The sequence below is a fragment of the Seriola lalandi genome, unplaced genomic scaffold, assembly GCF_002814215.2.
Source record: "Seriola lalandi dorsalis isolate HSWRI2012SDOR001 ecotype SW California unplaced genomic scaffold, Sedor1 jcf7180002054302, whole genome shotgun sequence".
Classification (NCBI taxonomy): domain Eukaryota; kingdom Metazoa; phylum Chordata; class Actinopteri; order Carangiformes; family Carangidae; genus Seriola; species Seriola lalandi.
Window position 1 is genome coordinate 100,150 of NW_019524855.1, and position 22,343 is coordinate 122,492.

The 22,343-nt window shown below is 42.0% G+C and overlaps 1 protein-coding gene across 1 annotated transcript in view; it reads right to left on the minus strand.

Moving 5' to 3' along the window:
* LOC111655071 (protein O-mannosyl-transferase TMTC2-like) overlaps window positions 1-22,343 on the minus strand; it is an 89,223-nt gene that overhangs the window by 19,963 nt on the left and 46,917 nt on the right. Inside the window, exons 3-7 of the mRNA XM_023406318.2 lie at window positions 6,723-7,569; window positions 5,085-5,199; window positions 4,412-4,497; window positions 2,448-2,632; window positions 1,159-1,237 (exon numbers count right to left, since the gene is read on the minus strand). Of these exons, the coding sequence (XP_023262086.1) occupies window positions 1,159-1,237; window positions 2,448-2,632; window positions 4,412-4,497; window positions 5,085-5,199; window positions 6,723-7,569 (1,312 nt within the window). The remainder of the gene's footprint in view (window positions 1-1,158; window positions 1,238-2,447; window positions 2,633-4,411; window positions 4,498-5,084; window positions 5,200-6,722; window positions 7,570-22,343) is intronic.

Below are 22,343 nucleotides of genomic sequence, written 5' to 3' on the forward strand. Positions count from 1 at the left end.
AATCACAGCTCGCTGGCTCAGTGCCTCCGTTACAGACGCAGCGCTGCTCCTTAACGGTGACTGGAACTTTCATCAACATTTTGACATAATCTCAGCAGCTCTGTCAAATTGCATTTTGCCAACACATGAGCGAACCTGTGGCACTACCAAGTCTGGACTACAGACGTCCCAGGTTGGAAGTGTGTGTGTGTTTAAGTAGCTGCATGTGTATGACAGAGAGAAAGCAGGAGGGAGGGGGGAAAAAAAGTTAAAAAAAAGCAAAGAGAGAGCAGCTATAATGAGCCTGCAGCAGCTGTTCTACAGCTGTAATCCAACAAAGCAAATTAACTCTGTGTAAAATGATATTGTAAAGCTGTTTAGCTGTTAAACACTGTTTAACAGCATGAACTCAAACATGGATTTCACTGATATAAATTGATGCAAATGGCTTCATCTGACACTGATTTTGCACATTTTTTTGACAATCTACTTTCTTCAAGTAGTCCTTAAAAATTGAGCATAATTTAGCCCTGTCTTAACCTAAACTGTAGGCTACACAAAGCCCACAATGATCTTGACCGACATATTCATTAACCGAGATCGTACTGTAAGCCGCAGGTTTAGGATTCACAGCTCACAATCTGAACACAGATTTAACATCTTCTGATTTCTCACAGCACTAGTGGTATGGGTTAGAGTTAGGGATAATGTTTGACCTCCTCATAGAAAACTACAATCACAAGCAACAATCATTCTGATGTTTTTTTTGTTTTTTTTTTTTTTACAAACTTAACTCGTAAGTTTAATGTAACCTGTTTTTTCAGGGCAAATTCCAAAAATGTCTGAGATATCCTTGTTCCACAGTGGAGGTTAGTGACCCCTGGTTATCTCACATTCAGAGCTGCGTGAGTGCTGCGGCTCTAAACAGTCCTCGTAAGTGAAATTCGTACTTCCTAATGCGTATGGGAAGTTAGGTTGCTGCTGCTGCCTGTCCAGAAGAAACAGAGAGGTTCTTTGTTTGAAGGTGCTCAGAACAGCAAACTGAATGATGTATAATAGACAAGTTCTCCAAAAACAGTCCAAAAATAACCCTTTACCCTCAGTTCCATCTGCTGTTACTTCCGCACTAAAAAACAACAGCTTTTATGTTTGTGGTCCTGAAACAAAAGCAGCTCTTACCCATCATGTTGTAGAGGCTCTGTGGTGCAAATTGTCTTGGCATTTTCTGTATTGCTTCTTTAAACACAGAGAGGGCCTCCTGTGAATGAGACAAATAAAAAAAAAAAAAAGAAGAAGGTGGGGGATTGTTTGCATTAGAGAGTGGAGCAGACCCCCGCCAGAGAAACTGGCGCTGGGGTAACCAGTCATTCCTCCCCAGCAGCCGGGGCCCTGCCACTGTGAATACACAGCGTGGAATTGGGGGTCGCCGGCAGGCTGGTTCATACAGAGCCCGGCTGACAGGGTCTATCCTCAGTGTCACGGCTGTTAAGACGACCAGAGCGGTGTCACATACAGACTCTATCTAATATGTATAGTGTGTTAGGTCCAGCGATTCCCCTCAGCGTCCCTCAGAGTTTAAATGGTAGAAGGAGGTGGAACTACTTTATTGCTGAAGCAAATGTTGCGGTTAGAGGTCGGAGGAAGTGGGACTGTTCTCTTTCTCCAGCATGCCAACTATTTATAAAGGCCTTTATTGAATCTGCAGTTCTGCTGCTTCATTCCTGATTGAATCAGCAGCATCGGTCCTTGTGTACAGTATAAATGTGCAGCATTGGAAAACCAGTTACTTTAGCCAGCACTGTAGGTCTTTAAGGGCATGAAAGAGAGTGAATTTGTTAGAAACAGCCTGAGGATTATCTGCACACGACACTGCGTCCCCTATGACAGAGGCAATTTTGGAACATGTCCATATAAAAGCGAACATTTTCTCTGTGTCCCCCAAAGGCTCCTTGGGCAAATGCCTGCATTTTATCTCAGTTCACTGTGGTTTTACATTTTCCAGCATGTACTGTATTCGAAGGAGTCTGCTTTGAACTCCTACAGCAGTAATGGTGGTGGTGTTTCTTAGATGTTACACAGATTATGTTTTTGCTGCACATTTGAGCTAAAATAAATTTGTGCAATCAAGCTACTTTATATTTCATATTTCTAAGAGCCAACATATACGTTATGCAGATTAATTTTACATGTAGAATGTGTACATTTTATTCTGTATTATGGATAGCTATGGGTAAGGCAGTTAAATGCAATAGCATCTTGGCTTTCTTATCACGTTTACCATCTTAAATAAAATAAAAACAAGTTATTACAGCTATTCAACAAGGAGGAAACGAACATTGATCGATACACGTGAGATACAGATTTTCTGATCAACATTACCATGCAACTCTGTGAATCTAAGACTGCTAATGCTAATGCCCAGCATGCTAGCATGTTTTGCAGCATACAGGGGCAGTTTGGGTCTTTACCTCCTGATGTCCCTGCTCATGGAGCAGCTTGCCCAGGTTGTACAAGCAGCTGGTGACTGAGCTCTTGTGGGCGTGGGGGTCCTTCAGATTCTCATCGGGGATATCGGCACAGGTCAGGAAGGTGCGCTTGGCTTCATCGTGGCGACCCTGATTCATCAGGATGATGCCTGTGTTCAAGTAGGCCGCTGTTTGGGGAAAACAACACAATGCACAGAGAAAAGCGTTAGTTTGGGCAGAACACTGACGTTGATTTAACTAAGATTTAATGTTTTTAATGTTCATGTATGTGGTTTTTTTTTTTAAAAGCACGATTAATTCTGTCAGGAGAACCATGTTGCTCCTTGGATTCCTCAAATGTAAGTGTGTGTGTGTGTGTGTGTGTGTGTGTGTGTGTGTGTGTGTATGTGTGTGCGTGTGTGCGTGTGTGTGACTAATTTCCCTAGTTGGTCAGCTCCTTGACATACGTAAGTGTCTCTCCTTGACCTGAAGCCACAGAAATCAACAGCGCTGAAAAGGTGAGTAATGACCATCTCTATATGAAATAGATCTTCAGGCTCGAACAATGACCCGCTGTTAATCCTTTTCACACTTTATTGTTCTGTATGTTTGACCTTTGCATCCACCCTGCGGGACACTTTGGATGCTTGTTAAAACTTTTTTTTCTTGAGCGGTCAACGACAACATCTAATGATCGATAAGCAGCTGCAGCGTAATTAGTCTCTGTGGACCTGCGTTTCCAGACGACTCCCTATCAAGCCTCGGCTGTTGGAATAAATTAACTTGATACAGGAGATCACTCTGGAAGGCTCTTCTATAGAGCGCTGACATATAATCAAGTTAAAGGGCGTGGCTGAGAATCAAACAACCTTTTTTTTCCTCCTACAAAGAAATTTACCTTCCTCTTCTTCTGTCCTTGCAATTCGTTATCTAAAAAAGCTTCCTCACACCTCACAGTCTTATCTGTCTTACATGGTGTTGCTTTCAATGGTCAATATCTAGACTTTTTTTCATTGCACTGAAAGAGGAGCAGATAACAAAAACCACAGGCAGAGAAAAGCAAGTTTTTTTTTTTTTTTCCAATTTCATCAGCCTTCTAAAGTGATTTTCTGTATGCACAAAATGTGACAGGAATCAATAGCACTTTATCAAAGAGCAGGGCTGCTCTACATATTAAATATAAATGCTACAGTTTGCACAAGTTAGCTCCCAACTAGGCAGTGAGTAATGGTGTAACCTTGAAAAAAAAAAAAAAACCCAGCTTCACTGTCACATTCTCATTCTGTCTTCAACTTGTCTGCTGCTTGGGGTAATTAATTAACCTTGTTATCGGCGCCAACAGATTGGATAATTGCACGCTGAATGGAAATTTTTTTGTCTAACCACGATCTTGATTAGGTCTATAATTATTCCAGAGGCAAAAAAAAAAAAAAAAAAAAGGAAGAGACGTTTAAGGCTCTCTGTTTATCTGTCACTGACTAATGCCTGGAACAATAGGGAGCTAATTTGTTCCATGATCAGGTGAAATTGTGAGCGATTCTCTGTAAACAGGGAGTCAACCTGCCGAAGATGACAATGTATGGAAGATTTTATTCCAGGAAAAGCAGAAAGGTTGGGGTGAAGGAGAGGAAAGCAAAGAAGAGGTAAAAGAAACAACAGGAAAGTGAGAGACACTAGTAAATGTAAGGAAGCAGGGGTAGCAGGTAGAAGAAGAAGAAATGAGTGTCACGGTCTGAATTCATAGTAAATGACATAATGCAGTTACTTGATCTGTTGACACGTCTTGGCTTTGAAAGCCAGTCTGGCAGCTGTGTTGAATGTTTAATTTAGCCATATACCCACTGCCCTTTGCCACCTATTCCTCTCCCTTCACATAACCACAGCTTGTGTTCACTGTTGCCTGGACACAGCACAGCCACAACCACAAGAGCTGGAGATTGTCAATAAAAAAGAAGAGCTGTACTTACAAGCCAGAGTTGGCCGGCTCCCAATGGCCAGCTTATAGTAGTGGAGCGCCTCTGAGAACTTGTTGCTCTCCTGCAGCAGCAAACCGCTGGAACAGACGAAATAAAGAAAGAAACGACGGCTTGAAAAACTCAAATGTTTAAAGTTTAGAAGCCTCTGTTAGGCTTAGACAAGTAGACAAGAACACAAGCAGCTGATAAAACTTTGGGGGGGGGGGGTAGTAGATCTGAGCAAACCACAGACATTTGAGCACACTGTGAGTATTGGCTGTGGATGTTTTGCATTTTCCCCTCCGGCTAAAACAGCATCATTAATAACCCTGTCAGACAGACAGCACTCCGGGGAATACAAGACACTTCCTCTGAGGGAACAGCTCTGATCAATGAACACACGCAAGGAAATGGAGAGCTCGTCCATTTGTTCACACACACACACACACACACACACACACACACACACACACACACACACACACACACACGCACACGCACAGAGACTCTTAAGTCAGTGAAACAGCTGGGGAGTGGAGACGCACTCAAAAGAAAGACATGTATACAAGCACAAAAGATCTCTAAGCCTTGCAGGCACATTTTCACATCTACAGGAGAGAACTGGAGCATTCAGCATAAGAAAACAGAAATGACAACATAAGATTCTGATAAAAGGTAAACTCACAGGTTATACAGCATGTCAGCCATGTTGCTGCGGTAGTACAGAGCATTTCTGTACGCCTGTTCAGCCTCTTCCATCTTGCTCTGGCTCTTCAGCACATTTCCAAGGTTGCCCCATGCTGAGGGCGAAGAAAAACAGTTAATCAAACGGAATAAAAAAAAAAAGAAAATGTGCGACAGCCTTCTTGAATAGCAACTTTTTTTCTGAATCTTAAAAGGCTGACAAAAAGAAGGAGAGAAATTTCTGTGGCAAGTAATAATTTTCTTTTGTTATTCACAGCCCCATGCTGACATGGGATCAGAGTTTTTAACCTCTCAAGAGGATGTTGTTCTGCTGCCGCTGGTATACCCAGACATATGAGTAAAGCGAGATGACACACTAGGGGAGCTTTGTGCCAAAACCACCAGCCGTTCCTGTGAGTGTGTGTATGAAAAGAAGACCACCACAGTGCTATTGCACAGCTAATGGCTTTACTGGTGAATGGCACAATGCAGTATCTGACAGGTATGCCTAAAGGGGCATTTATGCATTGTTATAGCGTCATGCATTATAACACTATTGTAAACCCTCAGATACTGCTCCCCCTTGCATCTCCACTAGTCATGTAGAAAAGGAAGATAAAAATCCTGGCTCACGCTGCTTTTGTTGACATGTGTTTGTGTGAGTGCTACACTCTGTGTGGCCACAGTGTGGCTTTAAGCAATGTATTTACTTAATTGTTCAAAATCCTAACATCTATGAAATCCCAGAAGAATATTCAGTATAAATAAAAGCAGACGGAAAACAAAAAACAAAACAAACAAAAAAAAAACTCAAGCTTCCTTCATTCAACTCATAACACCCAGTGCTGCACAGATGACTTCATGAAGTTGTTTCGTGTATCCCCAAATTTCACAGTTCAAAAGATCCAGTGGGTGTGTCTGCGTCTGTGAGGCCGACTTCCATTCAATTCTCATATTAGCCATAATGAATGTGAGTCGGGGACATTGCTGCTGCTCTGTTCGGCTGATGGCCTGCCAAAACAAACAGCTGTCATGCCTCAGCTCCGCTACAGAATCTGAAAGGGAAATTAGCTAACACAACGTGTCCTGCTGTTGCCTTTGCGAGTCCCTGCCCTGCTTCCCTGCTCAGCCTGCTCTGAGAACTTTGCTGTGGACAGGAATCTGTGTCTGATGACCTTGGATGTGAAAGCTATTGAATATTTTATCCGCTGTTGGAAGTGCCAATCAGAGACGGGTGACGGGTGCCCTTCCAAGTGAGACAGGGCATGTGGTGTCATGAAACAAACTGCATGCAGAGTATAAGAAGATGTGTGAAAAAGGAGACAAAACTTTGCTGAAGGAATTCGGCCTTGAGTGGTAAAGGTCACACCGGTGTCACTGCCTCTACGACTTGTGAGCACTCATGTATCCTGTGGTAGGGCTGAGTGATGAAGAGGAGACACTTTGCAGCAGATTTACTTTGAATTATTCAGGGCGGCAGAAGAAGAAAGACAGTACACATAATCAAATTCAAAACTTTAAAGCTTGCTCACGCTATTCAGACAACCACGTATGAAAGAGTGTTTGAGCTCATGTTGGAGCAGTTGCACCTTTGCGCATGCTAAGTTGAATGACGGCATGCATCCGAGTCGGGCCTTACCTTTAGCAGGGTTGACATAAATCCCTGACTTGTAGAGCATCTCCTCATTCTGCCAGTCCCGGTTCCTCAAAACAGTTTTGACGCCAAAGAGAAGAACCAGGGTCGCGCTGCAGTACACCAAGATGGTCCTGAAGGACCGGCGTCGCAGTCGGACGTACAGGGACCTCATCCCCACTGCTACCAGCAGGCAGAAGCCCATGCTGGGGATGTACAGTACTCTCTCCGCTATCACAAACCCTACATAGAAAAACAGGTTTGTGGCAGGAAGGAAGGGGATAGCCAACAGGCCTATAGAGAACACCACAACATTTTCAGTGGTGGGCAGTGGAGTCCTGCTCTCATAGTGCTTTTTGGTACCGTTTTGTGCACTATTAATGTGAGCGCCTGTGTGGGAATTGTTCATATGTTCGTGATTGTTATATTGGTAACTGTGTCCGTTACTGTTTCCATTTCTGCCATTGGTGTAATGTTGCGCTTTTCCGTTCGTGTCCTTGCCCTTGGCTGCGTGGTGCATCCACAGGCCGAACCAAGCCAGCAACAGCAGCCCAAGGTAGAAGAGTACTGTATGAAAGTTCCTCCAATCAGCCAGGCTCCTGATCAAAGGCAGGGCGTCCATTGACCAGTCGAAGCTGAGCGTGTCCGGGCAGAGGAGGAGCCAAAAGTTGACGGCGGGCAGGTAGAAAAAGGTTAGCGTCCTGGTGAGGAGCGAGGGGGAGTCGGCTGCCGGGTTGTCGGAGTTGGAGAAGTTGGGCGGTTTGTTGCCCATCCAGTAGAAACGGCAGGCTAACAGGACGGCTCCCCAGGCTGCCAGCAAAAACACATTGAGCAGCAGGTGGACGTTCTTTCTCTGAAAGACAAAGCAAACACAGAAACAGGACTGAAACCCTCAATCCACTGGAAAGGAAAATACACTGCACTTACGAGAGCATCAGGCCAAACCTCGTTTTCTGGGTGGTTGTAATATTTATGACTCTTATGCCTTTACATTTACTTTGACCCAGACTATGAACTGGAAGTTGAACAAAGGAATGTCTGATCTCACATCACTATGTGGCCATGACAGTACAGCTGCATAATGCCATCTGGAGCAGAAAGAGTGCTCAAGGACAATTTAGAAAGGGTTCACTAAGTAGAGTCGCTTTGATGCGATTCGTCAAAAACTTTTGTTTTAGCTGCTTTGATGTTTCTGGAAACCTGTGAAGTAAGAACAGTCCAGTGCCCTCTATTTCTGTTCTGTTATTGACTCTTTTCAACTTTTCAAGCCAAGTAAGAAGAAAATATGGCAGACTAACATCTCTCATGGCCTCTATAGATGTATCAAAACAAACGCAACTACACGAACCCCATTCATCATATTACTGACTTGATATTAAACACTTTCTCGAATGCTGTGTGGAAATGCCTATGAAATATTTATAGTGTGTTTGGTTGTTTAATACTTTGCTGGCAGAGCACAGAAAAGTGACTGGACATATTTCCCCACAAGCATGTTCCACTTTTAAGACCAACTGACCTTTCATTGTTTTTGTTGTTGGAAAATCCAACTTAGAAAATTGTAGAGCTTTATTTTTTTTTTCTAAAAACAGCAGCTAAAGCATTCACAGCAGTGTCCACTCATATCCTGCAATGTTAACTTGTATTGTGCTGCAAAAATACATCAAAAATGAGAAATAATTCAGTACCACAGAAGGAACAAAAATATAGATTACAAAAATATAAGGTATGCAGCAGTGGTTTGTTTCATTAGTCTCCGTAGTCTGAATCTAAATCCTGAGGGCATCATGGTCCTGGATGTTTTCTCAGATCTAAACCTTTTCATTATTTAAACTTAAACCCAAGGCAACATGGGAAGAACTTCTCATTACCCTTATACCAGTGGATGTGACGTTTCTCCATCTCCACATGCCAAAGGGCACAAACATGTCTCATCTGTGATCATAAACTTCATACCACCGCTGCTTTAAGGGTGTACTATTGATTTCCTCGCCCCGTCCACTGTCATTTACAGATTGTATCTGTGCAGAGATGCTTAACCTGCGTAACCTCTGGGCACATCACATCACAGGGGAAAGGCTCTGTTGTCTGCTAATGATCACTGCTAATGCAATGCTGCAGCCAAACACTTAGGCAACAGGAAATTAGGCTGAAACCACAGGAGACAACATCATGACAACACCATGAAAATGACACTGCAAACAACTAATTCTGATACTAGTGTGGTAAAATACACGGAGGGTTTACATGACAACAGACCTTACAATATAATGCAGTTCGATACAACAACTCTGCCACCAACCCAATTCCTGTCAAGCTTTGTTTCTGACCGAGTCTGATTGTTTTTGAGTCTATGGTACTATTCACAAGTCTGAATATTACAGAAGAGTATTATCTGAAGAAATAGTCACCCTAATTACAAGATGTATACTTCTTACACTTCCTAGGTGCTCAGGGGAGCACCAAGTGCACTTGCGCTGAAGTACCAGGCTTCGGAGCTGAATATTGGTATATAACATTCATAGCAGTAAAAAATAAATGAGTAAATAAATAAAAACTGGTAAAAGGTCAGCTCTGTCAAAACCTTCAGGGGAGACCTGACAACAACCAGCAGTGCTTCAGTTTCTCCGTAAAGATATACCACAGCTGAAGAAGTTGTTCCGTCGCTTGGCAACAAAAGGTCATCGTTTCAATTCACATCACTGTTTCTCATTAATTTGAGCCACTGCCAAAGCTGTTACTGTCAGCTCCCATGGAAATCCAGAGGAAAACAGGCAGGACGGAGTAGATCACAAACAAAGACATTTTTATGTAGAATATAAGACAGATGTTATTAAACAGCACTTAAATAAGAATATGAGGCGAAGGTACTGTGCAGGGACGTCATGGATGAACCACTTTATCCAGTCAGCCATAATGAATCTAATTTGACTGGAAACCCACTGTGACAACAGAGTCCATCATAAAAACAAAAGCCACAGCCAGGCAACTGAACACAAAAGAATGGAGTCCGTGTCAAACGATCCTAGTTATCGCAATGTTGTGAAAAGTAAAAACGGAAATAAATGTACTAACGTCTGTCAGTATGTACAGACACAACTGATAACATAGTACAAACATACACAAACAGATTCCAAATATGAGACCAAAGCGGGTTTTTGTCATGTGGAAATTCAATTTGAGTGACTGAAACTTTGCCAGTTTAAGTGAAAGACCAGAACAGAAAGCACTTGGGTCATAAAGCTAAAAATTATGTTTAAATGGTCCTGTAAAAAGAGAGGAAAAAAAGGAATAAACAAACTCCACGTCCTGCGGAACAGAGGTTAATACAGTGCCTATGTATCATTTTAATTAGCCCTCAGTGACACATGGGAATGCAGCATTGTTATTGCTGATTGTGGGATTACCCACTGATGTGTGGTTGTAACAAAAATAAATACATCCATAAGGACTAGATGAGATAGATCCTTTCATACAGGTTAAAAGAATAGTTCAATATTCTATGTGATTGTGTGCATTTTTTACCAAGAGATTGACATCACTCCACACCCTCATCTTGACAACCGACCATACCATCAGATCAGCCCGTTCATATGTTAGGTCTAAAATAATAATAAAATAATTGAAACTAGTCTGACAAACTCGATTCTGGCAAAGTCTCACAATTACAAGTTTCTCACAAACTGCTACAGCTGTTTGGGCATGCCTGGAGAAAACGTACATAGAAAAACTTACATAGAAAAAGTAGGCAGTTGCAGTAAAAGCGTGGAATTCAAATTCACCAGGCTCCTACAGCCCAACTTTAAAATCTGTCATCTGAACTGCATATGAACTCTCCGGATAGATGGCTGACTATCATCCTCTTCAAATCTCACACACCAGGTTCCAATGTACGAATTAATTCCATCCCTAAAAATCACTTGAGGAGAAAACACAGGTCCTGCAGCCACTTTTCAATCTATGCAGGTGAGCAGGAACTCTACAAAGACATGAAGTGGTCTGAAGTGGTCTGTGAGGCCCAGGGGGCTGTTCTTCACACAGACTTTGCCAGAGAGGCTTGCTGAGCGGTGTTAATACATTTCAATCACTGCTTCAGGGAATCCAGCTTGGATTTACGAGGCTCTTCTGCAGGCTCTCAAAACGACTCTCTGGTCCAAGCAAGGGCTTACGAGACACCACCTCAGTGCTAACTCCGAGCGCTCTGCAGGACAGACTGAAAGAAAAACGCCCGCTATTTTTAGAAAGAAGGGGTCGACTAAAAACTGGGTGTCATGTTTATAGGGCAGGGTGCCAGGTTCCCGACAAGACAACACTCTGATCTCCTCTGAGGCTGTTGTTGTTGTTTACGGCTGATTTTTGCAGCGCCTTTGCTGTAGGGCAACGAGGCACAAGTGTTTAGAAGTGTTGCTGCTGCTGCTGATGACAACCTGGCACCGCTCCCACACACACTCATTCATACCTGGCACTGTGACAGACAGATATGTCATCCTGACTCTTCTCAGACACTGCACCTACTCAGACAACACCACCTTAACCACAACCATATGTCAGTACTGAGGACTGAGGCCATGTTTCATTTACATTCCTGTGCTGCATTTGTACATTGAGATTTCCCTTATTTTCTATGCAGAATAAAGTCTTTGGGCAGCGTTGAGAGCATAAATACAATCCACTGCAATGCACTTGAGTACACATTTGTAACCCCACTGCTCCTTGCTCTTGGCCTACTTTGCCAACTGCTCCGACTTTCTAAGGAAAATAAATGTGAAGGCAAAAAATATATAGGCAGGGAGCAAACAGGAAATGCTCTGAGGAGATGTTCTGGAGGACACATTACCAGGGGACAACATGAACCCCATGTCTATTATGTCTTGGATAAACAAACATGTGCATCCTCCTTAATATGCCTGCGGTTAAAATGTCTACCATTCAAAAGCATAAGTTCAATTACCAGCCAGGCAACGGCTCCCCGGGTGCTACAGCTCCATTATGCAGGAAAACCAAGGCATTCCAGCTTTGTGTCTTTTGTCTATAATCCAGTTTAGTTTGAAATAAGTGGTTTAGCACAACCCCGTAGGAGGGATGAGGGCAGTGTTTTTTTTTCTTCCCTTTTGTGTTTCAGGCGCAATCAGTTCAGAACTGAAACAATTTAGCCTTTATAAGGCAGGCGTGTGAATAAAATATCCTTGGAGATGAAATGCAAAACAGGCCAATTACGGAATTCCTATTTGTGCCTGTGCCTGCCTTTTTTTTCCCTCTACACTTTGATTAGGTTGAATTGACTGGGAAGAAAACTCAATCTAAAAAGTTTTTTTTTTTTTTTTTTTTTTAACATCCGCTAGAGTGTTGTGAAAGAAGTCTTGTAGCAAAAATAAAGTGGAAAGAGCTCAGAGAGAAATTTAATTAATTAGTTTGGAGAATAGTACTCGTTTCTCTGGGTACACCCAGGCTTTTTTGCATAATTGGCTGATGCACACCATACCTTTTTTTCAAGAGCATTTTAAGAACAATCAATCACATGACACATCTAACTAGCCCATCAAACCGCAGCGCCTTGACGGGCTCACAGCGAGCACCTCCGAGAAAATCCAGTGAAAGGAGAAGTGGCATGTCTGACCTATCCCCTCCTCGTCATCATTACTGAGATCAATTGTCTGCAGAGGGCCTTTCATCATGATCCTGCTTCACATTGATAGACTTGTAATGGAAGTGAAAATGAGCTCGGGGTAGCAATCAGAGACTGCAACCACCTTCAAAGCCTTCACACACACACACACACAAAGCTCAAATTTGGGAAGAACACCAGATCCCCTTAAAAAGTCTGCATAAATCTTTCTAAAGGTTTGATGGATGGACATACACTCGGCTTGTGTGCTTGCTCCTTGACTGCTGGATCAACTAATCAAGCTTGTGGCTGATGAGCCGCAAATTCACCATCTATCTTTTCTCCCTCTTATCTGCAGCAGCTGTTGTGATCCCCTCCTCTGAACCTTTGAATGTACAAACCTGATTGTTAGCAGGAAGGACAAGATAAGAGCCCAAATACTCACTTCCTAACAACGTGTTATGGATTACCGACAGCTGGCTCATGTTTTTGAACTGCATGTCCGACAATTTGCTCACACACGAAAAGTGTATACGCTGCTGCATTTTGTTTTGACTGATTTCATTGTCATTTATTCGATAATAACCGAAATTAATTTGGGATTGTTTTTACTGACTGGTAAATCTATTTATTTGTTTTTTTTGCAGAGAGTTCGATGAATACGAAACTATAGCCAGCTGCCAGTTAGCTTAGCTTAGCACAAAGATCTGAAACAGCTCAAATGGCTCTGTCTGAAAGTAACAAAATTAGCTTTCCAGCACTTCTAACACTCAAAAATGAACATGTCATATCTTGTTTGTTTAATGTGAAGCATTAAATCTGAAAATCAAAGTGTAAAAAGGACATGCATCATATTTAAGTTTTAAATAAAATAAAAGATTAAATAAACCAGACATAATTAGTGAGCTTATATGTTGATAGGTGGATTTTGTTTCCTTTGCACAAAGCCAAGCTAGCTGTTTCCAGTTTTTATGTTAAGTTAATGTAAGCAGCTGTTAGCAGTAGTTTAACATTTACTGTACAGATACGAGAGTGCTATCGATCTTCTACTCTAACGCTCGGCAACAAACAAAAGTGTATTTCCCAAAATGAATATTAGTATTTATTTAAGCATACATGACTGACATTTGAATGATGTGTAGCTGACAGGTGACCGATGCTCGCGCTCGCCTAGAGAGTTAGTGAACACCCAAGAAGATCCAAAGCGCCGCTTCACAATGTTTGACACTTCCTGGCAAATCAGCTCATGAATCATGTGACATCCTCAATTTTTTATTGTAGCTAAGATGAACTGATTCTGTCACAACTTCAGGATAGATAACCCTCTGTAAATGGCAGTGTGTAGCTTCAGTTTACCTAAAGTCAAGTGGACCACTGCTGGACTGCAGGCCACATGGTGCCAAAGGTCATGGAGTCAAACCCCACAGCGGACCTCCCTCGCACTGCTCATAATCAAAGCTTTTAACCCGTGTGAACCCCCGTCACAAAACCCACACAGTCAGCTGGTCTGGCTGGTGGATGCATAGAGCGGCAAAGACGGAAGAGCGAGTGAGGGGATCTGCCTCAGAAAGTTCAAAGGGCGAGAAATGGGCCATTGATCAGAAGGAATTTGTTTGAGATAAAAAAAAAAAAGAAAAGACTATTGACTGTAAAAGATTAAAGAGAATTAAGTTTCCAGCAATGAGGGTGGGTGAGCTCATGAAGGATGTAGGAGAAAATGGGAAAGAGACGGCGAAGGCCAACACACAACATTAAGTGGAACCTCCGTGGATGAAAGGTACTGACAAGTTAAATTTCTGTGCAGAACGTGAAAAGAACAACATTTTCTCTTTTAAGTATCACTGCCTATCTCCAAAGACCTAATGTGAAAAAAAAAGAGAGCTGGAATTAAAATGTACGTGGTGAGAGCAAATAAATCTCAGCAAGAAAATTTCCGACCAAGACGTCTTAAAACACGCCAGCTCATGCTCTCTTGGTCAGCCTTTATTAACCATAATCATTGAACCAACATGGGATCCATTTCTCTTGAAACCGTCTCTCAACATTCCAGCTCGTCTCACTCCGTCTCACTTCAACTCAACATCCTTAAACACACTTATTTTAAATGTCCCAATCATGCTGCAAAATGTCTTCTCAGCATGCTGAAGCCGGGTGACCCCGGGTTAGGGGTCAGCAAGGATCTACCTCTCTGAAAGTGCCAAAATCAGGGTGGATTTATTTTCTCATCATTGGCAATCAGGCATCTATAGATAAATAATGGCATAGCAGAGACACATCTCATTCTGTCTACCGGAGGGCACCTCTGGAGGGGATGAAATTTGATCTTCTGGATGGGTGAAAATGGAGAAGTGTGTTATAGGCAGACGGGAGGAGGGTGAAGGAGGGCCTGCTGAAAGGAACATAAACAGCTAATCAATGGAAAATCCTCCGCGTTGCCAAGTTTTCAGTAGTTACCGAAACCTGAGTTGATAAAATGTATGGAAAAGCAACAGCCGTTCTCACTATATTTTCCAAAAGTGATGACAGTTTATGCACCAGCTCAACCTGCTGACTCAAAGTGGCGAGAACACACAAAAAAAAAAGCTTATTCCATTTTTGCTTTTCTGCTGTTTTTCCAAAAAATGTTTTTGCTTGGTCGCGCAGCCACAACGAGGTCACACATCACAGTTCATTAACTGAAAGTCCTCGAAAAAATGAAACGACTCTAAATTCATCTTCATTAGTATTCAGTGCAAACTGAAGTCATATTCTGAAAAGGCAAAAAGGGTCAGGCAGACCAAACAATAAGAACATAATGACAATGGAAAACCAAAGTCGACTCAAACCCTTAACATTTCAGAAGAGATATTTATTGAGTGAAACCACAGTCATGGTTAGAAAAATAAACGGACTGTTCCTGATTTCTGGTCTTTAGTTTCCCATATTTATTTGTACTGTGAGGGCCAACTAGACTGGGTGACCACTACTGCAAATTTGCTGTGACAAGATGCTGATTCAAGCTTTAAGGAAGGGGGGTGGGGGGTAAAATTTGGGTTGGAGGTGGGTGCTCACGCTCCATCCCTGCTCATGGTCTCTGAAGGATTTCGAAAATAAATGGAAAATAATACACAGACAGAGAAAAAATAAAATTTTACTGTTTCTGAGGCAAGTTGCCAGTTGTATCCAAACTAGATTAGTCCTGTCCATGCATGGATTCCCAGTCATTACAATGCATTTGGGAGATCAGAGTCTTTGTATTGCAGGGTTTAGAGTGGCAGTAAGCTCCTACAGAACATTGCATGAATGAGACGCTCAAAGCCAGAGCTGGGGTCCAAAGTTAAGCAGATCTGCTGTCAGACCAATGTCAGTTTCTGGATGTAGAAAATTGCTCCGATTGCATTTTTTCCCTCCCTGAACCACTTTTTGAAATAGCTCTCCGGTGTGTGTCACGTTACGGTTGACCACTACATCTCAGTGACAGCATGCCATTTGTTGCTGTTTATACTGGCTAGTAACAAGCACGGGAGACGCTAAGCAAATGCACAGTAAAAAGATGACTTGTGGTGTGGGATGATGACGAACAGCAGAAGCGAGAGTCAACCATAAACCAGTCTAGGTCAAAATTCAGTCCGAGCTGAATCATCAAATGGTAATGTTCCACTTTTTTCTTTTACCAATGGATTTGAGGGCGGTTGAGAGTGTGTCTGTGTGTGTGTGTGTGTGCGCCAAATGAAAAACAAAAATAATAAAAGCTTGTTTCTTCTCGGAAAAATCAATCGCAAGTGTGAGAGTGTGTATTTGTGAGAAACATGACTACAGCCACAAGGTGGTACTTAAAGCGGATATAATTGTATGAAATAACTATGTGACAATATGATGGTAGTGATGAACCTACTGAAAAATAAAAACCAAATCTGAAGCTCCTCTCAGCTTTTACAGAGTGGGCTTTTACTGATTCATTCGCTGCCGGTCTGAAACATTATTGTTCTCAAAGAATTGCTTTTTGGATACAGCACTCGAAAAAATTTCTTTTTTTTTGTTTTTTTTGTGAAAAGCTCTGCGACATACAACAGAGACACAAATTCTGCAACCAGCTTTGTGAAGATAGTGGAGCGAGCCGGATATTTCCCTCAGGACTTGGTAGAGACCAAAAACAGAGGTAAAAAGAGTGAATATTATGAAGTTGTTTCTGCTGCCCCCAAGTGGTCAAAAACACAAGTTATTGCAGGTTCATTCACGGCAGCGTGTTTAGCGAAATGACATTAACAATACTGACATCACATCAGCTGTAAAATTTGCCATGATGCTTGCTTAGTGCGGTCAGAATAAATTAAGACACTTTAACGCTATAAGAGATCACACACATACAGACAACGCTGCTCGTTTTCCACAGACCAGTTAAAAATGTGGGGCATTCGAAGAATCTCCACCTGACAGAATTAACTCAGAACACCAAAAGGGCACTGCTTCATTTGTAAAGAAATCGAGCCATAGATCAGACTCATAAAATCATTACAGAATCATAAAAGTCACTTAAAGACCATGGAATTACTTTAACTTGTAGCTTTCAGTATAGACAGTAAATTAAAGATGGCAACAGAGGGAGAACGAGAAAGGAGTAGAGAAAAGAAATTACAGAAAAAAAAATGAAAAGACAGAAAAAGAGAGAAAGAAACACCCTGAAAGATCAAGCAGAAAGCTGAGAAACCTTTAATGCTGTGGGAGTACGCAGAGCTTGCCAGACATATTTCTGTAGGTCTCTGAGCGTCCACTTGTCTCTGAACTCGCACAAGGGCATGATAACTCAATTCTACAGCGGTATGCTGCGAGATTACCAATGAATCCGGGGATTGTGAGAAGAATTCCCAGATGTGCTGGCACAGAAACCAGGCACCTGTATGTCTCCTGCTGTTCTAACACCCAGTCCTTCTTTGGCAGGATGTTGAGATGCAACACATGAACATTTCTACATGTAATCAATTAGATTCACTGAGTAGTTGAATTTGTATGAATGCGAAACCAACGGGTTGGTGCTGACAAAACCAAGCTTTGATCACGCAAAATGAAGGGATCCATGTGAGTCTCAATATTACTGGCATCTCCTTCTACAGATCCTATTGTGGAAAAGGATTCTTTCCACAATTTGCATGTTTACAACCGGTGGATTGTCCCGTGTGGCTTCGCTTTACTGCAGCTATAATCATTCCAATGTGTCACAGTGGAGAAATTAGAATTGGGTGTGGGCCCGAGTCCATTTAGTCCACACGGTCGGCTGAATGTTTAAGGACAAAAACTGCAACTCAGCAGCTAAACAAGAAAGAACGGAAAACAATTAGAGAGTACTGTAAGAGCAGAGATGACGGGAATACAGCAGCAGTCAAGTCTTTCATGGCTGCATTAGCGTGCCCAACAATCTGCATTCAGAACTGTCTGGCTGCATATGAATCCCTTTCTTCACTGCTCACTGAGATTAAAATAATCTGAGAGGGTAGCAGCTGACCTAAAGTGACACTTTGGGTAAAACTGAGAAATTATAGAAGAAGAAGAGACGTGAATTAAGTGAGTCTAGTTCAGATTCCAACCATGGATGGATCTCTTCATGGATTTATTCTTCAAAATTTACAATGTCCTCTTTGTGTTTTTCTCAGAGCAGAGACACATTCTTGATCATACACTTATTTCCCAATTTAGTTGATAAAGTAGCTGTTCAAAAAGCACACACAGTAACACGAGCCTCGTTTCCCAAATGTACTTCTGCTATATCGTCTCAGGATAACATTTATCTTCTGTATCCATACACATCTGCAGGGTCTGCACTGAGATCAAGTCAAAATCCTCATGTCACAACTGTTTCTCCTATCAGTAGAACACGTCACTTGAAACATAATGGGCCGACAAGGTCAGCCATGTGCATCACACCTGCAATAAATACTGTGGCAACTGCAGTGGATCACTCCTGGAACTAAAAATCCATATTTAACGCATCCTGGTTACAGTTTGTCTGAGTTCAGACTCAGAATTTAGAAAGAAAAGCAACTAAATTTAATTATTATCTCATATAACGCGGCCCAGTTTGAATTCTAATCTTATTCTTATACTTATAGTTCATGTAGAGAGCGTGGAACATGAAAACTGTTGTTGCTAATAATAGTACTGTTATTAAATCACCACAGTGTATAAGAATTATAACATTAGACAACTAGAAGGACTCTCAGGGAACTTCCACCAAGGCAGACAAACATACACCAGACTTCAGAGAAAAAATTCTAATTTATATAGTAAATGATCTGGATCAGTCCCAAAGTTTTATGGCTTCTTCCAGGGCTCATACTCATACCTCCAACAAATCGGTTCAGTACTTTTTGCATAATCCTGCTGAAAAACAGACACAGGTGAAAAACCAGGGTGGCACAGTAGGGGACAGAGTGCATTTAAAGAAAGAACGCTGGATAGATAGATAGATAGATAGATAGATAGATAGATGATAGATAGATAGATAAAGTATCTATCTATCTATCTTTTATTAATACAGAAATAAAAGAGTCATGTGTTACATTGACATGTGTGTTCAGAGAGGAACCCCCACATGCTTGAAAGGCTTTAACACCATCTTGGCATTTTCTCTAGTCCTTGTATCCTGAAATAGAGCACCCAGTGGCTGATGGTTCATGGGCAGCGACAGGCCATCTGACAGAAGCACTTCATACAGACTCACCTCCTGAAAATATCTACAGCAGACTCTCATTTTCTTTGTCTCTATGTCCCTTGGCTGCCCCATCCATTAATGTCTCTCCCCTCCTCTGCAACACATTCTTGCTCCATCTCTTTCTACACGTCCTGTTTCTCTTCGGTTCTCTCCCTCTGCGCTGGGAGCGCCCACGGTGATCATCGGGCCTCTGCTGGGAAAATGCAGTGGTCCTTTGTAGGAACATGCACAGGGGGAATTTCAACTGGGACTCAGAGCAGCACTCCAGCAAATCACCAACCTATTCAGGTAATAGACTGGACCATTTTGCCTTCAAGATGCATTCTGTGAACACAGTCATTTTACATATTGCATATTACGCAACATGACGAGATGATGCAGCAGAGAGAGTCTGCAGATAGCACTTAATTTGTTTCCCTTTCCTGTGTTTGTGTAAATTGGCAGTCTGCCCATTCTGTATCTGAATGATTTCATTTCTCTTATCCAACTCAACAGTTTTGGCAGCAGTTTATACAGTTTACATGGGTATCTGGTTGCTTGTTTTGATTAGGATTCCTAAAAGCCGTATTTACTGTAGTAAGTACACAAACAACTAACTAACAAAAATCCCCAAGAGCACTCTAAAGCATTCAAAGCCCTATGACAGGCTTTGAACCGTTCCAGTTTTAATATTACAAATTTTGTTGAGCTGTACATAACAATAACTCACAAAACTTCTACAAGAAAGTGATTTATTCAGAATTACACAATATGTCCATACAAGACCTGACAACAGGCTTTTTTTTATACTGATATATAGTAGCTGGAAGTCTCCGGTAATGCAGTTCTGGTTGGCTGATTTTACATGCCAGTTTATTTGCGGAGACCATAAAAAGGAACCATAAATAGGAGCTATGGTCAGCAACTGAAACAACGGCCCAAACTATATTTCACTTGCGTTGAAGTTGTAAATTAGAGTTAACAAAACTTTAAATTTGAAATATCAATTGACCTCAGAATGAGTTAGAAGAAAGAGGCCAATTTGTTCCAGAACTGTCTGAAGAAAGAAGAGGTTGTGAAAAAATACACTGAATGCACGTCTCAGTTATTTAAAATGAAGGGGATTTCATTACTGTGTCTGTTATTTGTTGTAATACTTGTGGGTGAATCAATCATCCCTTGTGAAAGCTTAATGACTTTGGGAAAAACAGACAAACCAGCAAATTTACACGCGTCTCTATTAAGACAACTCGATGCATGTGTAAGAGCGATACTACAGGACACTGGTGCTATGGGACATTCCTTTGCAGAACCGAGGTCTTACATAACATGCCACTATCGATTCTCAGACACGCCGGCTATAAAAAGAAGGGGCGTGCAGTCGTTCTCGGCAAGAAGCAAAGCGAGGAACAATCTGAAAAATTTCAAGCCTCATGCTGTATTTGGCATCTGTTTTTATGCCAACATGAGGCTGTGTTTTAGGGATTTTTTTTTTCATTCTTTCTCTGCGTTTCCATCTTCTCACAGTGGACAAAGTCAGGGTCACAGTGCGGGCTGTCGCTGGCACTGTGCCTGTCAGGTTCGCTTAAGCCTGATGAACGGTATAGGCTGAAGCGAACCCAGCTCAAGTCACTTTCCATCACTGTGGCTGCACTTGCCTCATTTTACCCCAAAGCTACGACATTCAGGGGTCGAGAGACCTGTTCAATCATCTGTGTGTGGAATGTCTTCTCTGTTACACTGCTGCCTTTGTTTGTTCAGAATAAAAATAGGACTGATAGATGAAGAAACAGCGCCCTTTGTATCCAGTTTCAAAACATATTTTTAAGACTTTTGGGAAATATATTTGTTTTCTTGCTAAGAAATAGATGAGAAGTCAGCAAATGGTTAGCTTAGCTTAGTAGCTAACTGGAAACAGCCTGGCTCTGTTCAGTGGTAGAAAGATCTGGCTCCCAACACCTTTAAAGTTCACTAAGTAGCTTCGTATGAAATATAATATAAAGTAGCCAAAGAATACACGTTCTAATTTTATGAAGAGTTATGTGTTTTCTTGGAGACTCCAAGCTAACTGTTTCCTGTTGTTTCCACTCTTTATGCTAAGCTAAGGTAACCTTCCGCTAGCTGCACCTTCATATTTAACAGCACTGACAGAGTGGCGTTGATCTTCGCCTTTGGTAAGAAAGTGAATTTGCATTTATATCCCAAAATGTTGAACTCTTGCTTTAAGTTGTACAACCTAAGAATTGACCTACGTTTGTCTATAACTGTGTTTCCATCATGCACGCCGCTGACTGCCCATCTCCCTACCCAGACCAGAAGTGGTGGTGTGTATCCCCATGTGAGAGGCAGGTGTGTGAGGGCAGGGGGCACTAGCTGAGCCCACCAGGCCCAATCCATCACACAGTGACAGGAGCCATTAGAGCATGGAGGAGCATCTGTGGAGCCCCAGGTAAGAATGTATGTTGCTGGCTGTGTTTCCCTTTTACCTCATCTAATGCACAGCAAGGCTATGTATGGATGTCATGTTTTGTACGCCGGGTCTATAGCTGATATACACACCTCAGCATGTAAACATGCACTGCACACATACATATGTTTGGAGAGACCTCCCATTTCACACCTGCCCTCCCCCGCTCTGCTCCATCTCTGACATCCGTGAGGTCAGACCTTGCCGGCCTCTCCAGCCTCTCCAGCTCCATGACACCTTAGCTCCCAGCCCAGGTAAACTCTGACGAATTACACACACCTTAAGCAGTGACCTTGCACTAATAGCCAAAGTGTGAACAGAAAATGGTAGGTGTGAAAAGATGAAGTGTGTAAGCTTGACATTCACTGAGGGCCAGCTGGGTCTTGTCCCAGATTTGGAAATCATTTTCCAGTGGTTGAGTCGTCGGATGTTGGACAAGAACAAAAGCAATCGCAGAGGAACATCTCAAGTTTCTCCGAACATGTATGTGATCCCTGGTATGTTCAGGAGGTACTGATGGATGCACAGCATTGACATGACATCACCAAGATATTTTCTTTTTATCCAGTTTACACTTTCAACAGCATCGTATTTCTGTATTGTGTTTTCAAAGTGTTGTTCTCTTAAGGGTCATGTCAGGAGTGTCAGCCCCTCAGGGACTTTGGCTTGTACTGTATGTCCATATCAATAATCAGTATTGTTTCCCCAGTGTGAAAAGAGTTCACTCACACTTTCTCTTTCTGGTTAAAAATGTGGACAAGGAGTGTAACATTATAAGGGCAGGACTATCTACATTCAAACAATGGACCCTAATGGCGAAACAAAGCTGCACATTAAAAGAAAATATGTAAAATCGTAGTGAAGATGTTTACAGAGAATTATACGGCCAAA